Source organism: Dreissena polymorpha, chromosome 13 (genome assembly GCF_020536995.1).
Source record: "Dreissena polymorpha isolate Duluth1 chromosome 13, UMN_Dpol_1.0, whole genome shotgun sequence".
In the NCBI taxonomy this organism is placed as follows: domain Eukaryota; kingdom Metazoa; phylum Mollusca; class Bivalvia; order Myida; family Dreissenidae; genus Dreissena; species Dreissena polymorpha.
The window spans coordinates 47752485-47768167 of NC_068367.1; the positions used below are offsets into that span (position 1 = coordinate 47752485).

The 15683-nt window shown below is 34.3% G+C and overlaps 1 protein-coding gene across 1 annotated transcript; it reads right to left on the minus strand.

Moving 5' to 3' along the window:
* Positions 1-3794: 3794 nt before the first annotated feature.
* Positions 3795-14670, minus strand: LOC127855615 (calcitonin gene-related peptide type 1 receptor-like). Its single transcript, XM_052391361.1, has 10 exons — positions 14590-14670; positions 13034-13131; positions 12167-12258; positions 10215-10365; positions 9541-9691; positions 9218-9284; positions 6652-6718; positions 5547-5629; positions 5169-5304; positions 3795-4356 (listed from the first exon to the last, which is right to left on the minus strand). The coding sequence occupies exons 1-10, from the start codon at positions 14618-14620 to the stop codon at positions 4063-4065; spliced, it is 1170 nt and encodes a 389-aa protein (XP_052247321.1). The 5' UTR covers positions 14621-14670; the 3' UTR covers positions 3795-4062.
* Positions 14671-15683: the final 1013 nt, after the last annotated feature.

The following is a 15683-nucleotide window of genomic DNA, read 5'->3' on the forward strand; positions in this document are numbered from 1 at the left end:
CCTCGCGTCTGACCGTTAAATCTTACCCGGACATATTCCGTATTACTGCATTTAATAAATAAGAGTTTATCAATAATACCAACAACGCTTCAAGTATTGCATCCAAACCTACTCACAATCGTTAATGTGCACGTTTATTTCGATTGTGTAGACGTATACATTCGTGTTATGGTAGGAGTTTGAAACAAATACTTTCACCTTGGGAATTTCATATTTCACAGGCTCCATGCCTCAACTTTACTTATTGAAACATTAAACAAGTTGTGACGTTCTTAAACGTTTGCGGTTATGTGCTTATACCCAGTGGATCATAGAATCTATGATAATAAACAACTGAAATTATATCGATCGAAACGATTCAACTAGTATATAATAAATACTACTCGCCAATACGTTGTATATCCATGCTAGAAAACCAATCTCAATTAAAGTAGATAATCAAGAGCTTGAATAACAGTTTTAACACTTATTAATTAGTTTAGTTTAAACCTATTTATTTTAGATTGATTGCATCGAAATCCTAGGGCTTATATAAACGCACTCGAGTCCGTTTCCTGGGCATAGGAACCAGTACTTGGTGTCTATGGCGGGGGGGTCTAAAGAACGCTCCCACGGTGACCTCCCGGTCGCTAGGCGGACACCATATCCATTACACTAATTAAACTTATTAATAATCCTTGCACATAGCCTATATCTTTGTTAAGACACGCCTACACAATAATGAACGAAAGCGAGTCCGACTTGTTTATTCCTGTTTGTTGATCAAACAAATATATTGCGTCAATGTACCATATAAATAAATTTGCAAGTATAAAGAGTTCTCAGATACCATGTAAATGTACGATGCTTTGTGAGGGCCTGATCAGGTGCAAAATATTTCTCATTTAAAATTGCTTATTAAATACACATTTGATGTTAATTAGATTGAAGCATATATTAAGCATATACATACCAGCTACTATTACGATATTTTGAAATCGAAATATAACAATAAAGACTTAAGCTTACACAATCACTTACTTTATTTCAGTGCGCCTCAAATTGTATTATGTTGGTCTGCGGTATCTTAATCATTTACAAATTCTTTTATTGCATTTTAATTTTCAATACGAAATTATAATAGCAATGTTTGTGTACACAATTGTTCTGTGGGATTATTTATGGTATAAGGCTAGCCCTAAAAAACAAGATCGTTCATGATTCCGAAACGTTGAGGCCAGCTTTAATCATGGTGTTATGTTTAATAATGTATTTCTTGTATTGTAAAGGCAATAGGTCACGGGTCTGAAATAAAACACTCTAGCTGATTATGTAATTTGTCTCTGGATAATGTTTCTGAAGTTGTATAACTGTATATTTTATGACACATTTGAAATGGAAAATGCAAATGTTCGAAACCGCACGCGAATTCCCCGTGTAATTGTAGGGCATAACATCTAATTCCCTGCTGGAACGGACAAAACGTTTGCCATGAAACATATCACTTAAAGTGTCAAAAACACCAATTGAAAGATACATGTTATTGCCTTTTCACATGACATATTTTGGTGGCGAACGATGCAGCCTATTTGAAAATTCATAGGTAATAAGAAACAATACATAGTATATTGAAGCACATAATGAACTAGTAACAACTAGCGTATGTCTCGATATGGCATAACTCAATCACATATCTTATTGTAATGGAGTAACATTCTCAAGAGATCTAACACGTGTTCTCTTCCCATAACCTGTGTTAAGAAACTCGTTCAGTACGCAGGTCAAAGATAAACTACGGAAGACCGTTAGGGCTATCGAGGTTACACATTAAAATCCAGAGGGCAAAATTGCGATAGTGTGATAGTACGATGGCGACCATGCGATAGTACGATGGCGACTATGCGATAGTACGATGGCGACAATAAGATAGTACGATGGCAACAATGCGACAACGCGATAGTACGATGACGACAATGCGACAATACGATGGCAACAGTGCGATAGTACGATGGCGACAATGCGATAGTCATATCGTACTGTCGCCATCGTATCAACGAATTGTTGCAATCGTACTATCGCGTTATTTTAATGTCGTCATCGTATTATCGCACTGTCGCCGTCGTACTATCGCACTGTCGTCATCATATTATCGCACTATCGCATTGTCGCCATCGTACTATCGATATGCCAAAATGGTATTGTCGCACTGTCGTCAGTGTATTGTCGCACTGTCGCCATCGTTTTATCGCACTATCCCATTGTCGCATCGTCGCCATCGTACTTTCGCACTGTCGCCATCGTATTGTCGCACTGTCGACGTCGTAATATCGCATTGTCGCCATCGTTCTATCGCGTTGTCGCATTGTCGCCATCGTACTATCGAATTGTCGCCATCGTACTATCGCATTGTCGCCATCGTACTATTGTAATGTCGCCATCGTACTATCGCACTTTCGCATTGTCGCCCTCTGGATGTAGTGTGTAACCACGATGGCCCGAACGGTATTCCGTAATAAACAGATGTCTTGATGTCGATGTTGAATAATCATTCTATATTTATCCTACATGCATGCCTGTTAAAGCACATTCTAAAACAGTATGGGCTAGAAAGCACTACACGAATTCTTTAAAAAGACGATTTTGACGAATATTTTTAGCCGAGTAACCGCGTTTGCTGAATTAATTGATAGTGTCTCACTTAAACTACTCTTGTCTCAGATTAACTTCATATCAAATGCCTATGTGTAATTATTAATTTCATTTCCAGGATAAATGTAAATTTTTCATTAATTCATTCATAAGAATCATAAAATCATTTCTTTGTACATCACTGTTTTGAGAACAGGCCAAACTATATTTATCGCTGTTTTTTGCTTTATAAATAGACATGTATCCATGTTACAATATTTATGTATGTAGTGTTTGTTCTCCATTAACAGTACGCAAAGCATTCATACTACTTTCAAAAAGATGAAATATGTTTCGTAGATTATACGACGGTATCAATATCAATAAACACAAATCAAACACTGCATGGCCGATGCAAGGTTCGAGTGATAAAGGCAGTTGCTTACAGTGTCGGTTCTTTAATGCGAATAACCTGATTGAAACGCGGTTGGTATGCGCTAATTCTATCTTTTCTCTACCGAATTCTTGAATTAAGTATAAAGATAATGAATTAAGATAATGGCGGAGCTGATACAATAGTGTTTACTCTCATGGATTTTGAGTAATTGTTGTATATTCAATATATGCATGCGCTCGTTTACTGCGTTTTAAAATATATTCGACTGGATGTTTTGTTATTAATTCTAGGCTAAGGTTAATGTTAACAGAAGTAAAAGGACACATACAGATTTAAGTTCGCAGTGTGGGTTTGAATAAGTGCCAGCAAGGCAGCGATACCAGCGATACCAGATTTTACCATAGTCGGTTTTATGGTTGTATCTTTTTGTATTGCTATGTTGTCTATGTCAATCCTGCCTTTTAAGTGATAACGTGTGATTGGTGACAAGTATCTGGTCTGGTTTAAACCCTTAATCTCCACTTTGACCGTTCCAAGAGATTGAACTCCCATAAATATCGACGAAAGGTTTACTTATGATGATGTCTGCAGGGTTTCAAACATTGACAAAGAGAAAACATTATAACAACAACAGTTAGTTAATGTAGCTGCCATTCGACTAATCTATTGTTGTGAGCCAGAACAACAGTAACATTATTTTTGTTAAGGAAATCTGAAATGAAACCAAATTATCAACTAACTAAAATTTTATTCAAACAGTTCAAAGCAAAACTATTCACATTTCTGTTGTTAAACGTTAATATGTTAAATTGTATGTACACTTTTAATAATAGCATATGTAAATATAAATAGAATGTACGGTCATAAATGTGTAATATATACATTCAAGCAAAATGCACAATTTTGCACGGTTTGGAGAAAACATGTATACAGATCAAATCAACGTTTATATATTTATATATTTGGACGTCATCAAGTACATTGTAAACACTGCCTAAAATAATACACGTTCAGACAAATTACTAAGGGCATAACGTATTTTAGGAGTTACAATGTCGTTAAACTGTTAATATTGCAAAAGACACACGGCCATTCGTTGATTTGTTCGCAATCGAATTATCTTGTAAAGTAATGCTTGTACTTAATGGAATGTAACCCTTGTCGTTATTTTCGAATGATTTGTTTCCACGACTACCGGAAGTGAAAGATGTAATCTGGGTGGCGGAAGACAGGCTGTTCGCTCGGCCATTGGTTGTTACGGAGCTCATGTCCACGCGCGTTCCTAGGCAACTACGTAGGAATGTGTGCACTTCACCATTCAGAAAGCAGAAAATTAACGCCACAATAGCACCCTAGAAACAGAGCAAGATTAAGCTTAACATATTATTCTTCCTTTATATGTTATGTGTAAAGAATTGATAATTACCAATTGTAAAAAAATATGACACACTTGAACGAATTCCAATGCCTTTAAAAGCCAAACATAGGAAATATCATAGTTGTTCATAAATCTTCACCTTGTATGTTTACTCTTTAGTATATGCAAACATATGACCGGCTCTTGGCTTATCAATTTTCTTCTTTATATTTATATAAATACGATAATTTATAATTACAACTGGAAGTTGATGTTCAACAAAAATACGAATATAATCTAAACGAATTATAAGAGTGACATTTGCAATATTTGAAATACAAAAAAATACTGTAATAAACTAAACGTATTCTGGATATTTTCGAAAATTTGCCATTGTCTTTTTAACGGGTACTGAATGAATTAAATAATTATAATGTTATACTGCACGTATAAACAAATGCTTTAATGACCTAAGGTTGTAGTGGTGAATTAGTATGCTATAGTAAATTCCTTATATATACTCAGGTGAAATAGGCACATTCGCTGATGTTACACGTGTGTAATCCAATAATACATACTCACTTTACAATGCGATTTCTTATTGTCAAAATTAGTTAACTGTAAACCTGTGCAAGGCTTCTCAATTCAAAACATGTAATTTTATGTATGCGTATATAGTGTGACAATCGGCTCTATATGTTATGGTTGTTAATTTGAACCGCGCATAGGAACCTAACGATAAGTGTAAGATCTACATGGTAAATATATTGAAAAGATTCTAAAAAAGAACAACAATTAGTTAATAACCTGTGTATTTGTTATGACTGTTTGAGTGACCTCGTATGCAAACGCAATCGATGAAGTTGGTGGTGGGCGGTATATAACAATGAACTGCTGGAGACCGAAAAGAGGTATAAGAACGAACGTTGCTTTCAAAGCTTTTCTGAAACATAACACTAAACATTAAACATTTTATAATACATATTCCTCAATGTCATGTGGTGTGTGTGACACATAGACGTGAGTCAAACGAATACAATGTTAGTTTCGATTTGAATTTAAAAGCTACGATGGTATGTATATAAAGAAACACGTTCAAAAAAGATTCAAAAATAACTATTTAAACATGTATGTTTTAAATGTGTTGCTCGCATTCCTTTAAAGTTCTCAATATGATAAATATACCTGTAGTTACTAGGCTCGTTTGGATGCGCTTGGAGCTTCGAGCATAAAATCTTCAGTATATTCGCGAGGAACACCACATTTGCCTGTAAATAAAGAAGTTATTGAGGAAATAGTTTTACGTGATTATAATGTGTATCTATCCTGTCATTATTGCTTATAACGTGTTAATTATAATTGGTTATAATGTGTTCATGTTTAAATAAACACAGACGACTGACCGCAGATAAAAATTGTGAATATTACGTAAACTTGCTTTACATTTGCATATGCAATATCATATATATCATTTGTAATGTTGCATTCGATAAATTTCACTTCTCAGTGTTATAGTTGCTTGGTCTAATGAGATCATAGGTTTACATGAGGGGTAACACCTAATCATATGCTCACTTTAAAAAATAACAGCATAATTTCAAAGAAGTCTAGGTTATGTTTGAGTTATTACATTTGTGTGGACAGGCGGATGGATGCCCAGAAGAGATGATTACAAAATGAAAGCAAATTACTATCTTTAACGGCGTACGTATCTGTCGAAGTAATAGCATATAATCCAAAGTAATCGGACTATAAATATGTGTATCGTAGCAACATTCTCTATTACTGACGGAATCAATAATTTGGCCCGTAGAAATAAGAAAACTGAACTGTGTGGGTACCCTTGTAGGAATTATGGTATTTGTGACACATTAACATACTTATAACCTAAACTATCAATCCTTACTCCATCAGAATCGCAAAATGTGTAAAGTGACAAGCATCTATTGTTTCTACATTGCTGATATTATATCGGGATTAATCGGCAATATCAGCTGCATTTTGAACTCCGGACACTCCAGAAAAACTTGTCAGGGAACGTTGTTTAACAAGGCTACGAAACAGACTTTGAGGGAGACCAATATTCGAGCGAATTACCGTACATGCAGCGTATCAGTTAAAGATCGCAAATACCGAACACAACGAATGTTTCATGTTGGATAACATTAAACGTGTATAATAAAGTTTGTTTGACACATGCTTGCATAATATGTGATAAAGGCATACATTCTTGCTTTATTGGCGAACATAGAAATCTCATCTAAGAGTGCGGACAATGTAAATCACTTACCAACACGCACATCATGTTAGGTGTATACAGCAACCACTCGAAGGTATCGATATTATAGACCCAGCAGCTGTATAACAATAATGATCAATGAGAGAATGGTAAGGACTTAAATACAAATGGAAAACTATTTTATTTTTAACTAGTGGTGCGGTGGTCTAGTGGTAACACACTGGCCTACCATTCCAGAGGTCCCTGGTTCAATTCCTGGCAGGGGCACTGGATATTGCACAAATGCTTCAAGTGTTTCCCACCCAACTAGAGACTGGTATGAAACCCATTCTCGCGTGTATCGGTGCTATACACCGAGCACGTAAAAGAACCAAGGGATCTATTAGCAAAGAGCTAGGGTATCGCACCCGGATTCATTGTATCTCTTCTGTATGCTGTCTCTTCAGCAAAAAATAAAGGACCCCATTGGAAATAAGTGCTTGCACTTACATGGGTTATCCTTGACCGCAAGGTCAAAAAAAATATATATAAGTGATGTAAAATGAATGTTAGGCCACTCCAAATTGATTTGTTGGTCTATGGATTTTTTTGGAAAAAAAGTTGAAGAGGCGAGCGAAAAAAAATATTATTTTTTTTTTGAAATTTCTCGAGCGAGCGAAGAGCGAAGAAAAAAAAATCACATTTCGATAGAAAAATATTGCATTATCAAGAGATACAGCTTTAAACAGCTATACCGGTATTTTACATTTAAATATAGTCTTATACAAAGAATATATATCGACCTCATATTTATAGGAGTTAGTTGCATTATGACCTTTGACCACGAAATATATGTGTTACTGTAACCATATCATTGAAGTGAGGGAAACAAGTCTACCTACATGTACCGCTGCTTATATTTGTTTTGAACAGTGAAAGCTGTGAACAGGTATACCATGTTGCAAGCCGTGAAAAGGTATACCATGTTGCAATAGCACTTGAAGAGGGACAATCTTCAAAATGATAATGACAGACAGTCGGACAAAGGCCATGCATATAATCCATTGTCGCTACCTTATTTTAAAAGGGGCATATCGATGGCTAGTACGGTATTGTATTTTTCTGAAATAAATGTATACAATACAAAGAACGTATTTGATGTTTCTGCAATACACGGACCTAGCTGTTAAGCATGTTCCGTCAACCATGTATTTTAAAAATAAAAAACATTGTCCCTGTGAAACTTTTAGAGTCAGCATTTAGTGATTTTATGTTTATTTTTGTTCACTTAAAATTGTGTAATAGGAAAAATTTGCCTACATATAGGGAAATACTGTCCATATGCCCATTTAATAAAGAAAAAGTATAAACAATCTTACGTCATATTTCCCGATTTTGTTTGAACTTTAACATGCTTCAACGGTATCTGCTAATAGTTGCATGTTCGAAATAAAACAAACACATTCAAATAAGTCACAGAACGTAGAAGATGTGTTTATATTTTTAAGGGTTGGCCGCAGCAACTTTTCACCGCAATTTGTTAAAACGGTCACGACAGCGAAACATGTACTGGTCGTCTCGATGAAAATTTTTTGGCGTCTGCAGTAATCGATTTAAAATTTAAAAGGTAACGAAACACTATATTTGGCATTCGTATTCGTAGCGTCAAAATCTTTTCTGCTAGATCGCGTTTTTTTTTTCTTCACAAATTATAAAAAAAACACATGCGCTATGGTTACAGAAGGACACAAAAATGAGTGCGAGCGGTAATTTTTTATAATTTTTTTTTTCCATTTTGAAAAAATAGGTGCGGCAAATCCGACGACCACATATCAATTTGGAGTGGCCTTAACATGAGTTACAGATAACATCGAATGATTAATTAGTGTATGGTGATAATAATTCCCCGATGTATTTATATATATATACACCACTACCTTTTGACATAAATTTCAATTACTAAATAATGCGAATAATACAACTGAAACAATTACAAAACACCACTTTATGTTGATATGAACTAGAAAAAAAAAATATTCATACAGCAAATAAATGGCATTACATTAGTAAATACAAACGGACGAAAAAAAAACACAAAAAAATGATATATAAAACTAATAATTTGTTATAATGTGTCTTCCATATTGTTTGACGCAGGATAATACCAACGTTTTACATACATTTTCAAATCTATTGCAGTAAATGTGTAATTATTTATCTACGCATATCACGAACATGGAACCGACGTAAACGATTATGACTAACATTTCTATTCAAAAAGAATTAATGCACGTGTTCCGTAAACATGCTTAAATGGTATATAGACAATACTATGCGAAGTAAGGTATTCAAAGAACATGTATAAATTGAGTGGTTTTTGCTATACGTATCCCACGTGCGGCGGTTACCTATTGTTTTGATAATTTGCATACTTTTGACAAAGTCTTGAAATGGCTCTGCTCAAATGAATATCTCATGTGTCACTCCATTAAAGCCTATTTGATACTTAACTAACCTGTGTGAATGGTTTTTAATCACGTATACAGAAGACAATCCGTCTGCTTTAGTGTTTTCTTTTTCTTTTTGTACAAAAAATTGTGTAGTGAATGCTTTAAAAAAAAAATAATGTGCTAATTACCTACGGTTGTAATCCTCATTGGAGGCGCGAACAATAGCGTAGATTATACTTGGAATCCATGATATAACTGTAAATATATACATATTCTCTGTTATTTATTTAAATTTTACCAACAAATGAAGACATGTGATAATAAGTCAAATATATTGTTAGTTTAATACAGCTTTATACGTTATTTAGCAACCTATTCAGATTACATTTTATATCGACATATATGCTGTACATTATAATATTGTTCGTATACGTAATGTTGAAACCATCATATCTTTGTAGATCGATCGAACAATCAATGATAGCTTGTAGAAAAAATACTTGTCACTTACGCCATCCAAACACATAATACGGCATGAGAGATTTGGGCGTAGAAAATGCATGGACGATGAGCCGATGAAGATAGAAGCCCTCGCAAAACATCCAAAAGAAGTTTGCAGTACTCACGTAGCGTGTCAGGATGTATAGCAACTTGCATGCATCCTGAAGTAAATGTAATCGCCTGTTCACGTCTTAAAGTGTTCCACGTACGTCCGATTGAGAATTGTTTATTTCGTTAAATATAAATGCAATTAATAAACAGGATAAATATAAATATAAGTTTTTTTTTTGCTGAATTCTCCTCTCAAAATCAAACATTGTTCTGTATGTATTTATATACGTATGTTTTTATGACTGATCTTTTACTTCATCAGGTCCAGTGGGCATTTGTACTGCATTACCATACATAATTGTTTATCTTACTTAATGATCATGAAGTCATTAATCATCAATCCCCCATAAGAACACGAATAACCATGCAGTACATAATCAAGGTGCCTGTACCACGTGACTTTTTCGGCTATGTGTGGGACAATCGGATGTCAACAAATTTATCAGAAACGTACCTGGAGCGATGGTTTGTTGACATCCAATTGTTCCACACATAGCCGATAAAGTCACGTGGTACAGGCACCTTGATAATGGAGTTAGTGTTATATTTTTTGAGATGGTCCGCTCTACTTACGGAATTTCTGTGCATCACAGTCTCACTTCTGCGATTATGTAGCCTGTCCAGATATACGGCAACATCCCAGATAAGTGTAACGATGCACGCAAATATAAATGAGAGGAACAAACACAGATGAAGTTTTATACGTTTCTGCGCGCGCAGCTGTCTGAAAATGAATATAAATATATAGTACATGTAAATTACTATCTTAATAGGCGTTTGGAACCAAGAATAAAGGAATCGAACGGATTTGTCCTCATACTGAATATTCCTATAAGCGAAGACTTGCATCTAAAATATATCACATACGTGTCTTAATTAACAAGAAAGTTAGATTAAAGCGAGTCTAAAAACTCACCATATTATACATTCATATAAAAGCGGTGTGTTTTGCAGTGCAAATTACTTATTCACCGACCAGTGACATAATATATATAATATGACATAGACGTACAAGATGATTATTGATGCAAAGCATCAAAGGGCGTCGGGAATTTTAGTGTAAAAGGCACTCAATGAAGTTACATAGAACGATTTTTTCTACTGTAAATATTAATATACTGGCCGATTATTTTAAACAAAATAGAAAAAGATACTGGTATAACCATTATCTATGATTTTGTGTTATAACCCCCAAATAACCATTATCTATGATGTTGTGTTATAACCCCCAAATAACCATTATCTATGATTTTGTGTTGTAACCCCCAACTATTTCATAGTTCATTTTATTGACATTGGTTTCCTTTTCTTACTGGCATCCGTGTGCAGTTTTCATTAATGGAACAGAACTGAGTAGGTTTTAAAAATCTGCTTCATCTTGTAAGCGTAATTTCATATTTTGCTCAACTTCAAGGGGAGATGATTCTGAACTTATTCTACGTTGCTCATTTACGATAGGGGTTGAGTACTCATTGATATGAAAACACTGTAAAAGTTTTAATGTGTTTACGAACCCCCCCCCCCCCCTCTCACACATATATTTCATGGGCATAATAAAAACAAAAAATGGTTACAATAAAACAGCATAATTATTTAAACTAAAATGTCTACATCAAAACAAAAAGTTAACATAGAAAACAAATAAAATAATTTGATTCTACTGGGGCTCGAACCTTGGGCCTCTCACATGTGAAGCGAGCGTGTAACCACTACACTACGGAACCGCTTGAAAGATATTAATAAGATATTAATAGTCGGTTTAAATGTAAACCCGGAAGTTTAAACGCTGGATAGTTAGCGGGGTTAAAGGTCCATACCACTGGCAAGATACGGGATAGGCCTGCGGCCTTCTATATGTGGTTCTTAAAAAAACAACCTGTAGGAGGACTTGTTAGTAATGAGACTGGGGTGCTGTGAAAGTGCTCCTCATTGGTAAGCGGCTGCTTCCATTATCAAGACTCATTATAACAATTAATATAACGTGTCGCGCTTTGCGCTCTATAGCGCCTTTATTAGTAAGTAGGTGGTTGCTAGGATAGTGGAACAAAGAAATTTTGTTTTTATTCAAAACCAGAAAGTTTCACCGGTTCGCGTATTGCCAATCCCTGTGATCTTTTATTATTACCCAGTCCCTGTTATCAGTTATTAATTAAAACAATTAGCTTTGCATTATTGGCAATATATGTTGTTGTAAATGTAATAGGCACAAATGCAGTACTTATTTACATTAATTTACACAAAAAATTACCACTATGCAAGATATTCTGACAACAAAAATATATACATTGATCCGTAAAATAACTTTTCCTCCCATAAGCGAAAAAAAAACGTATTAATAACTATTCGCCGCACTTTAGTGCGACGCCAATCATACTCACCGTTGCAAGTTAAAATTGTGATATTATGCTCGAAAAAATGCTTCATGGATGGTTCATGGTTGTCAAACTTAATTATGATTTATTTAAAGACCCACGTGTAATTTGTAACAGGGAATGAATGCGTCAGCCATAGGTGTATTGTCTTACCTTATTCCTAGAAATATTACGCATGCCGGTACTAATAGTGCCAGACTCAGAATGTTGCACGCAAACGCAACGTATACCACCGTCTGGTAGTCCTGTAATAGTCAATATTGTGCATGTTGGTGTCCATTCAGAAGAAGTAGTGTTGGATTTACAAGTAAGAAGTAAACTGTCAGAAGAAGCTGTTAAAATGGTTGTTTAAAACTCAGTTCATAACGGACACATTGTAGTAATGTGTTGTTTTGGTGTTGTTGTTTTTGTTTGTTCTATGTGTAAGTAAATAATTATCATCTTCACTTGGGGTCTACACAATTCGTTTATGACGTCATTCTTACAGTCCAACTTATACATTGCAATCTTAAACATGAGTGACGCATAAAGCGGGATATCTGCTATGTTGGCGTATATTTAAGGAAGTAAAATCGCGAACTGCGTTATGATTACAAACAGGTATTATTAATATATTTAACGACGGTAATTGCTAATGTGTACGCTTTGATGTCAATTGCTATTTAAAATGATGTGACATAATTCTGGTTCAGATGTGCGTTTTGGAGCTCGTTAAAGTGGGTTTTACAGCCGATGTCCTTTATATTGAAAGTCCTATCTGTATACCTGTTGGCTTTGTGTGTGTATCTTTGAGTCTTGTCTAGCACATTTGTTAAGCCAAACGGTTTGACAATTTGTTAATTTCCACATATTTTTTACCGTTGCCAAACAAAGCCATCTACCAAACTGCCTATCAGTTGTTCTTATTGGTGTTGTTAACAATCTTATACTGATAATGTTGAAACGCTCTTCGTTATCAACTATGCATAACAGTATATTTGATTTATGTTATTTCTCATAATAAATCTATCTGAAAATCACCTGTGTCTGTACACAAGTTGTGTAATTTGTCCACTCTGAGCTCGTCTCTGAATCGACCCACCACGTTCCGTTCTCGGTGCAGTCTTTGTAAGCCGTCGCTGTAAGAGACGACGATTTTTATGCCACAAACGTACCTCTTAAAACTGTATCGTGTTCTGAGAAAACTGGTTATAATGCATGTGCGTAAAGTGTCGTCCCAGATTAGCCTGTGCAGTCCGCACAGGCTAATCAGGGACGACACTTTCCGACTAAACTTGATTTTCGGTAACTCGACTCAAATATTATGCATACATAGGTAATTGTTTTTATTTTTTTTAGCAATGTATAGCAATTGCTTCAGACATTACATGAAAACATATCTACATAGGTTTCCGTTCGTTAGATGTCTAGCTTGATTTTGATTGTTGTATTGGTTGCATGTTTTGTGTTGTGTCCTGTGCTTCACTGGTGTGTCAGTCTGCTTTTGCAGCTGATAATTTTAATTTTGTAAAATGGTATGTATGAAAAGAACGTTTTATACTCTACGCTTTTATTTGCGTCTCCAATGGACGTTGAACAAATAATTAGAATATGTGAATTAACAGTTCGGAGAGAAAACTTCCGTCAAAAAATAAATACATGTGCATATTGTGTTTACCTTAATACCGGTTAACGATAGAAAGCATACGATGTTCATCATTTGGAAAGTTGACGCTAATTTGTATATGATAACATCAATATTAAAATTATCGAATCATATGACGTAGGGAGAAGTTCGGAAATATTGACTATACAGTATAGTTCCGTTACATATATCGCGTAATACACATTGTGTTATTATCCATGATTATTATATCCGTGTTTAATTGCATTATTTTCCAAAACAATCTTTACATTTACGATATGGTAAACATTTTCATTAAAATAAAAAGTTGCAACAATGTATAAAATAATTGTAATTGTTCTTATTTATTTCTGTGATTTTAGAACATGTAAGTATTGCACCCTATAAATTAATTTTGAATGTATTGTAAATGAACAATACATAATGATTTTTTACACAAATTTAAAGGATACAATCAAGTCTATTGTAACAATAGTATCTGCATTTATTTCGATTTATTATGAGTATCCGATAACGCTGACAGATGATCGATCGATTCGTTCATATCTTTACAATGTATAGATTGCCCCATAGTGTATTTACTTTGTATCGCTCGGTATACACTATAAAACCACAAAAGCCATTTATAACGGGTATAAGTCAAGTTTATTACTTTTGTGGGAACCTGTATAAGTGTGAACAAAACATTGTAAACAAAGAATTACCTATTTGCTAGCACTGCTTGTTGGAGCTTATTTTCTTTCCGAAGCAAAAATGCTTAGAATGGGTTTTAAAACAATTTGCAAATATTAATAAAAATAATAACCTCACAGTAACGAGCACATAACATGAAAACAACTCAAAATAGTTTGACAAAATAGTTTTCATCAGAGAGGTAAATGCTATGCAAACTGTTGTTAACGTTAAACACTTTTAATATAATGTGTATTATTTAATTACTTAGTCAGTTTACCTGATGAGTCCCAAAAGGTTAATTTTAACATCGTATGTAACTTAAATGAATTGATCAGATTAACATTCAATAGTGAGATATTTAAACAATTATCTATCTTATAGACAGAGTTAGTGTTCCTTAAATCAACAATTACAGTCTTGTGTGATAACAGTTGACAAGTCAAACGGAAAGTAGCGTGCTTATCTGATGAATAAATGGCTACATGCGTCAATATTTGTACACTTCAATTCAAGTAAGAAATTGCGTCGACGTTCTTTTCCAAATATACTGGCAATTAACATATTTAAAGCAATTGTATTGGAGAATCAGTTAATATTGTGTAATATTGTAATGTTAATGCATCGCGTTTTTTGTCATTTTTTACAAAAACAGTATTCGATATATGTTAATTTGCTCTTTTAAAGAAGCAATTAAACAATAAATACATAAGGCCGCAACCCTTTTGGAACACATGATAAAAAAACTAAGGTTTTATCGGTATTAACATTTATAAAATTGTAAACAATATTGTATCAACTAGTAAACCCCACCATTATTTAGATTATAATGATGCATGAGAAAGTCTATAGAAACTCAATAAATGCAAAATGTTTTGCATGGAGGCAATATCAGGCTCGTGACGATTCTGATTTTATAATTGTGTACGCTGCAGATGGTTACTGGGTCACGCAGCTATCAAAGCGACCCAATCATGTGCTACACATTTGTTTTGTGGATTTATACACACTATTGAATTTAACTGACGCTATTTAAAATGTCTTCGTGCATAATGGTTTAATTCCTATAAACCTAATATTAATGAATACATTTATTAAAACCTCTATTTGATAGTTAATTATGAAGGAATACCAAATTAAATGATGTTTCAACAGCCGGACTCTGAATAATTTTATGAACTTGTATTTGAATGTCTTGAAAGATTTCAAACGAGTTCATACTCAGAAAGAACTAACTGCAATAGCGGAATATTTTAATAAGGTCGTTTCATTTAACAAATGTCAATTATATTCAAAAATAATTTAAAAGAAACATAAGATTTGTTAGTCCACACGCACTGGGTCAATGTGCCACTCACACACTCGCTTGATAGT

Excerpts from the sequence above, each read along its gene's own strand:
- LOC127855615 (XM_052391361.1), bottom strand. The coding sequence starts at position 14,620 with ATGTTAAAATTAACCTTTTGGGACTCATCAG. Across the intron at positions 5,630-6,651 it reads CTAACATGATGTGCGTGTTG|GCAAATGTGGTGTTCCTCGC; the intron begins GTAAGTGATTTA and ends CTTTATTTACAG. Across the intron at positions 4,357-5,168 it reads CAGTCATAACAAATACACAG|GGTGCTATTGTGGCGTTAAT; the intron begins GTTATTAACTAA and ends CTCTGTTTCTAG.